Raw genomic sequence first — 7436 nt, 5'->3', positions numbered from 1 at the left:
GAAATTGCTAGATATTACCTGTTCGATATTACTGCACCGTCGGAGCTAGAAACACAATCATTTCGCTACACCCGCAATAACATCTGCTAAACACATGTATGTGACCAATCAAAATGGATTTGATTTGTGAAGGCTGGCCTTAGACTGATTTAAATGTGTAAAGGTGCAGCTATTACCATCACAATTAGGTTAATCTAGGTCGTTAACAGGTATGCCAGTACATCACTGTTTACATTGTGTCTTTGTTTACATTTAATTTCATACCGGAAGCAACAAGGCAAGCAAAACAAATAACTGATATTCAACACAACAACAGTACATTCATTTATTGTTTTGGAATTAGTATAATATAACACAGTGCCCCTCCAAAACGAACCATATTTGGTTATACCCTACTGAGTATTTCCCACCCCCCTTTAGCTGAGACAGGTAGAAAAGTTCTCTCTACAGCCCAATATTGTCAATATACCTCTATCAGTGTCAACATTGTATTTGTTTCATTATTGTTTTTTCTCTTAAATTACTAATGGAATTTTCTTGTTGGCACAATAAAAGTAGCCATTGGTAAAAATTATATCATTTGAATTAGTTATCAATATTGCAATGTTTAGAAATGCGGGCTTTAATTTTGAAGGTTTAGTGATTACCATACAAAAGTGACGTCCTCGTTTGTGCTGCTGGCAGAATAGTAGTTAGTCACTTCTTGGTTCCTTTCTTGCATCCTTTTTGGTGTGAAAATGTTTCTGAATGCACTTAGCTAGCTTTTATATCAACAAAATCAACTGTTGGATGCTGATCGAAACCTAATCTCAAACGGAGATACGTTAAAGGCAGAAATACTTTACTCATGCAACGTGCACGCGCAGGCGTGGCTCACGCTCGTTTCCGCCACCCCTCCCCCCCAGCGCGTACACGCGAAGTAATTCATTGTATCGGATTGAAACGAGGGTTATCGACGAATCACCATTGCCCTGGGAAAACGACTACTAGCCATCTAAACAACAGGTAAAACTACTTTTGAATCACTTATCGCAATAAAAGTTTCATATGACAACATTGGTGAAGTGTAATTATCGGATAAATTGTTAGAAAGTTGTCCCTTACCGTCGTTTGTCTCGCTTTTCCAATCGAGCGGAGGAGTCCTCGATAGCTTCCGCACTGACAGCCAACTGGCTAGTTAGCCAACACTGTTGACAACTAAGCTCCATTGTTTTATCACAAAGTTTTTATCCCCATATGAATTGAATCACGCCCATGTAGTTAACGCATCCACAGAAGTTAACTTGGTACAGCTAGCAGTAACGAGTCAGTATTTCAAACAAACCGGCGTGTCAGTTTGTTGCTAGTTAATGTAACAATTACGTTAGCTAACTAACTTGACCAGTGGTAAACTAGCCAAACTCGAACGTTATCGATCATCAACACGAACATATTCTGATCAGTTAGCTATATTAACTGTCAAGTAGTTAACTACTGTGGCTGTTTATTGTGTTTTTATTTTACGTGCAATCCTGTAAGCGGGTTCTAACATTGGCTAGCTACGGTAGCTACTCTTCTTAGCTAGTTATGACTGTGTTAGCTATCAAACCCCATTTGTTTAGATCTGATTGGGTGGCTCAGCTTGGCCCATACATTGCAAATATTAGCGTTGGTCTCTAACGACCTCCTTTTTGTATTTAATTTTTTACAATTTTCACTTCAGTGACCAGAGACTGTTTAGCGGGTGGAGAGCTAGCGAAGTGAGTTTGTTTGGAATGTGACGATCTGTTGATGTCTTGACGCCATCTTACTGAACATTTTAATGACCCACCCTATAGGCAAATGTACTTAGCTATAGTAGCTAATGTTAGCTACTTAAATTATTGTCCATCCTAAATAGTTGGTGTCTGGTCAGCCAATAAACTCAAATCTGCATTACCGTTTCTGATTCTGTCTTGCATGTGAGGAACTTCATTGCACTGCTCATGCGGTTAATGGGGACATCACTGATCGCTACGATACTGCGTGACATAAATACTTACCCCTCGATCACACCAACGGTGTTATTGCGCAAAATGGTAGCTATGCAGCAGTATCTGGATACGGGTGAAAGAAAAGTTCAACATTCTGCTACCATTTCTGTCAAGCCGTCATTTGACTACCAACCCTGTGGACACCATGCCGTGGTAGAAGCTAACGCCTCGACAGTGTAATTGCGTTTTGGTACACCAGAAGTACATTCATTTCCAATGGAACACTGTATTTGCCTTGCAGCATTGAGTTGCAAGGGTAGTTGCACTACGTTCTGTGTGGTGTATACATGTGGGCCACACGTCCCATGTATCTTAGACTGAGTGACATGTTTTCCACCTTGAGTGCACCATTCATTCAGGGTCCTGACTTGTGATCCTAACATTCAACAATTAGTTTCACCCGAGCATCAATCCAATACCTAAATAGACGGCATCATTCTCTCTCCCTCCTCCTTGCACACATATTTACGTGAGGAAACTCACTCAACGGTTATTAGTGGGGATTACCAGTTTACGGTGTAGGGTATACACCACACCTGCAGTTTGTTCTGAATCAACAGCCTGGTTGGTTAACATTGGCTGTTGATCTCTGCCCAGGCAGGGAATTGTAGGACACTGACAGACAACCAACGGGTTAAATATAAGCGTAAACTATCCCTTAACCTCTGCTGGTGCTGAACCCTGTGTTTTTCCTCTGGGGGTGTCATTCAAGAATACAAGTTTGGCTGTACGCTTTGCTTTCCCCACAATAGTGTTGAAGAGTCCAGTCACTCGATCGCACTGATCCTATGAGGCCACGGACGCTGTGAAAACCTGTTCAATATGAGGCTGTTATCTTTCTTGTGTTTCTTCATGCGTCTTCTCTCTTCTCAGGCATGGCGGCGATTCGTAAGAAGCTGGTGATCGTGGGAGATGGTGCCTGTGGGAAGACCTGTCTGTTGATAGTCTTCAGCAAAGACCAGTTCCCCGAGGTCTACGTACCCACTGTCTTTGAGAACTATGTGGCTGACATCGAGGTGGACAGCAAGCAGGTAATGCATACAGATGCAACCACACGCTGTCTATTTCTCAGTTGAATGTGTAAACCAGATTAGGTGGAATATATAGGCCTAATTGCTAGCAGGTTTTCAGGGGTGGCTTCAGTGTTGGCGTGTTTCAACGGTGGCATTGCTGGTCTTGGCTGTCGTGGTATCGGCTGGTTAGGATTGAGCTGAATTTAGGAGGAGGCAGATGGGTATAATGGCATGGCACATGTTTATTCAGTTGACCAAGTAATAAAAACATATTAGGTGCAGCATATACTCCTGAATAATGTAATGCATATGTAATCTAAAGCTGTAATGTAAGATCTTATGGCACTTTATTAGATAGAGGTCCGAGGGGGTTATAAACCCAGGTGTCCTGTCCTCAATATGCTTTGACCAGAAATCTGGGACGTCTAGCCTAGTTTTTATTGGCTAAATTAATTCTACTTCATGTGTCATACTCGTAGAAGTGTCTTGCTCTAATTTGCTTTCCCCACTTACCCTTGGTAGTGAATTTTATTTTTTCCCTTTAGTGTGTCAGTGATGAATGCCTTCATGAAATGTCCAGTTAGTGTTGTTTTTCTGACATTGTCCTCTTGTTCATTAGTCATTGAAGTTGACCTACCTCTAAAACCAATATCCAGTTTTTCCAAACAATGTCCTGTATGTCCACGAAAGTCTGCAGTAGGCAGACCTCATTAACTGTTGAATTTACACTTGACTCTCTTTATATAGATGGCACATCTATGGTTTATTTCTGTTGGCTGGTTTTTGCTGATAAACCAAGTCACTAGAACAGCTGCCATCCATCCACATGAACACTAACAGCTGCCATCCATTCACATGAACACTAGCAGCTGCCATCCATCCACATGAACACTAACAGCTGCCATCCATCCACATGAACACCTTGTCCAGTAGGGACTAAATAGGAAATAGTTTTGAAATGGGCAGTCTTCTAAGATGAATAATAGATATATTGGATTGTGGGTAGTACGGCCCCGGTTTCAAAACAAGGTCCCGGTTTGATACATATTGTAGTTCCATATGTATATTGTATAGCAAGTCCATAAAGAATCACAATCCTCAAAGGTATAGAGATGTTTGTTGTTGTTGCACGTCTAGCCCTATGTGGATTACCAGTGGTGGTTGTCTACTCTGTACTAGGTGGAGCTGGCTCTGTGGGATACAGCTGGCCAAGAGGACTACGACAGGCTTCGCCCCCTCTCCTACCCCGACACTGACGTCATCCTCATGTGCTTCTCCATTGACAGCCCAGACAGTTTGGGTGAGGTCACACACACACACTCAGACTTGCCCTCTGTCTTACCATCATCAGCACACAGTTTCCTTTTATGTCCATTGCCATTGCTGGAATAGAGGTGGTTTGTTCAGCCCATTCTGGCTAGTGAAGTTCTCACTCACACACAAGCATAAGACAGCAATAGCTCTTCTCTCCAACCTTCTGTACTGTACTCTACCTACAGCTGGCCTAGCGCACTGGGGCATTGGCGCGTGTGCCTGTCTGACCCCCTCCCCCCCAACCTTTTGCTCTTTTACAGAGAACATTCCAGAGAAATGGACTCCCGAGGTCAAACACTTCTGTCCCAACGTTCCCATCATCCTCGTAGGCAACAAGAAGGACCTGCGCAATGATGAACACACACGTCGCGAGCTGGCCAAGATGAAACAGGCACGTAGAAAGAACACCAATGTTTCCCATCTCTACACCAACTCTTCAGACGATAAACGAACTGGGTTGAGAAATAAAGTTCCACATTGGCCACAAAGCTTTTGGGGAACTTGCCCTAGGTCTATACCAGGGATGGGCAACATTGATGGGGGTGGGGGCCACAAAATCTGAACTCATCTTGAGGGACCGCAGTTGCTCGGGGGGTCTGCGTACCCACATCCATCCCTCCCACATTGTGAGCAAAACATATTAGTGCCCCCCCCCCTCTTGACAGCGGGAGACATTGTTGAAGTTTTAGAGTTAATTTCATGCAATTCTACACATTTTGTCATGGGGTGTTGCAGTTTTAAAGCAGGTTTGCTGTTACTCAACTTTGCCATAGGGTGAAGACGACGTAGCAATTTTATAACAAATGTAATTTATTCTGCTTGTTTTGTCATGAGGTGAAGGTGGAAAAGTGTCTGTTTTTTTAGAGCCAATTTCCTACAATTCTACACATTTTGCCACATTGTGGAAAGAATTGTTTGTATTTTTTTATATGATATCTGAGTGAGACTAAAGAAATCTATGTGGGCACCCGGCAATGTTCCCTCAAATTCTTTCCTGCACTGGTTTGCTGAGTGCAAACTTAAACGTTGTAAAAAGTGAAGTGCAACTTCCAGCAAAAAAACAAGATAAGAAAATACAACCCATAACATTTAAACATGGAAATAGTTGTTCAGTCATTCAGTCTACAGTAGCAGCCAATGTGTGGTGTTCAATGTAGGTCGACATTCCATGAGACTTTCGAAAAGACTATGCAGGGCTTGACATGAACCTGTTTATCCACTTGTCCTTCAGACAAGGTGACTGAAAATGTTTGATACAAGAAACCACTTTCAAAATAAAATGCATTGTTATTCCCATACCATTATTACAGAGAATCAGACAATTGATATGAAGGCCTTAAAAAGGGCCCACTGGCCACCAGTTTATTTTATATACTTTTTTATTTGACCTTTTTATGGAACTAGGCAAGTCAGTTAGAACCGATTCTTATTTACAACGACAGCCTTTTCCATCCCTGGCATATGCCATTCAGCTGTATCACTCTTTCCCCATTATATGGTCAGTGTATTGGTTGTCCTGACAGTGTCTCTTAACTCTCTCTGTAGGAGCCAGTGAAGCCAGAGGAGGGCCGCGACATGGCCAACAGGATTGGAGCGTTCGGCTACATGGAGTGCTCAGCCAAGTCGAAGGATGGGGTGCGGGAGGTGTTTGAGATGGCCACCAGGGCGGCGCTACAGGCCCGGAGGGGCAAGAAGAGCAATAAATGTCTCCTGCTGTAGAGTGCATGACAGGACCATGTACCAGGGGCTCTGGCAAGTGTGTGGTTGGAGAAGCACCCGTTTACATCCCACCAAATCCCTGACCCCCTCCTCCACCCCCCTCACACTCGCCGGCCGCTGGAGCTTGTCTCCTTGCTTTGGGAGATGATCCCTGAACGTAGGTTTTTTTTCTAGTTATTTTTTTTTTTTTTTACTCATTTTTAAAAAGTAATGGAAAACATTTATCAGTATTTAAATTGGAGGTGAGGGGAGAACCCGGGACTGCTTTTTGTTTTAAAATGCTTTACCTTGAAATCTTTCACCTTCCAAATGCTGTTGTTGGGCCTGTCAGGTTGGGCTGGCCTCGGGACTGCCAGTTAAGTGCTCTGCCTGCCTGGACTCTGTGTTGGCTGCTTTCAGTTTGTTTGGAACACAAACAGGGCTGATAACTGCTTTAAATTGTAGTCTCTGTTATGTACAAATCATTCTTAGTTTTTGGATGTGAAACCGTAAAGTAAGTGTTGAAACAAATAAACAGGAAAACATGATGTATGCAAATCTGTAAATATAAGGCATGGGTATATTCATATGTACACACGTACATAACTGGAAACTGTATTTTTAAACTAGCCTTAGTTACATTGTGTAATAAATTACGTTCTTTAACACATTTCCTTTTTTTTTGTGGTGTGGGAATTGAATGACTGCACTAGTGAGGAGGTTTTTCTGAGATGTTAAAGGTTGAGAACCACCTGACAACAATCTTAATTTATTTGACAAAGCCCTTTTTAGATCAGTGGTTGTTACAAAACGCTTAACAGATACCCATAAGAGCAAGCAATGCAGAAGCACAGTGGTCAGGAAAAACTCCCTAGCCTAGAGAGAAGAAACCTGGAGTGCTCAGACTCAGTGGTGACCAGTCCAAATCTGAGTTGGCTATTTTTTTTGACATATACTTGGGGTCAATAAGGATTTTTTTATATACAATTACATTCTTGTCGAATATTAATCAATTATGCTGTTTGTAAGAAGGTCAAGCTTCTAGCCCCTTACATTGTGACAATTGGCTAATAAATTACAACTTCATAGCTGGCACAAAATATTTCGTGCCAGGTTTGAGACGAGTCATTCTGTTTGCGGAGCTTCAATATTTGTCTGCTGTCAAGACTGCAACTGAAAAAACAACGGATAACCATTTGAGGCAGCAAAATCTGACACGGCTGCTAAAAAGGAAGGAAACCCGTCACCGAGCCCCCACCCTCAGCCGGTTACACCCAAACACCCATCTCGAAAGGCTGATGTATTGCACAGCTTCGCTCTTTCTTGTGCAAGGCTTGAGAGGAGCCGTGGCCATGAGGCTAGAGCTGAAAAAGCCTCCGTTGCCGCCTAGTCATTCTCG

At 42.7% G+C, this 7436-nt stretch overlaps 1 protein-coding gene across 1 annotated transcript; it reads left to right on the top strand.

The window, feature by feature from the left end:
• Positions 1 to 671: 671 nt before the first annotated feature.
• LOC139416357 (ras homolog gene family, member Ab) lies at positions 672 to 6703 on the top strand. The gene is made up of 5 exons (XM_071164886.1): positions 672 to 1005; positions 2886 to 3043; positions 4205 to 4325; positions 4600 to 4730; positions 5885 to 6703. The coding sequence occupies exons 2-5, from the start codon at positions 2888 to 2890 to the stop codon at positions 6056 to 6058; spliced, it is 582 nt and encodes a 193-aa protein (XP_071020987.1). The 5' UTR covers positions 672 to 1005; positions 2886 to 2887; the 3' UTR covers positions 6059 to 6703.
• The last annotated feature ends 733 nt before the right edge of the window (positions 6704 to 7436 follow it).

The sequence above is a fragment of the Oncorhynchus clarkii genome, chromosome 9 (assembly GCF_045791955.1).
Source record: "Oncorhynchus clarkii lewisi isolate Uvic-CL-2024 chromosome 9, UVic_Ocla_1.0, whole genome shotgun sequence".
Taxonomy (NCBI): Eukaryota; Metazoa; Chordata; class Actinopteri; order Salmoniformes; family Salmonidae; genus Oncorhynchus; species Oncorhynchus clarkii.
Note: the sequence above shows the minus strand (reverse complement) of the source record. Positions and strands in the feature narration are given on the sequence as shown.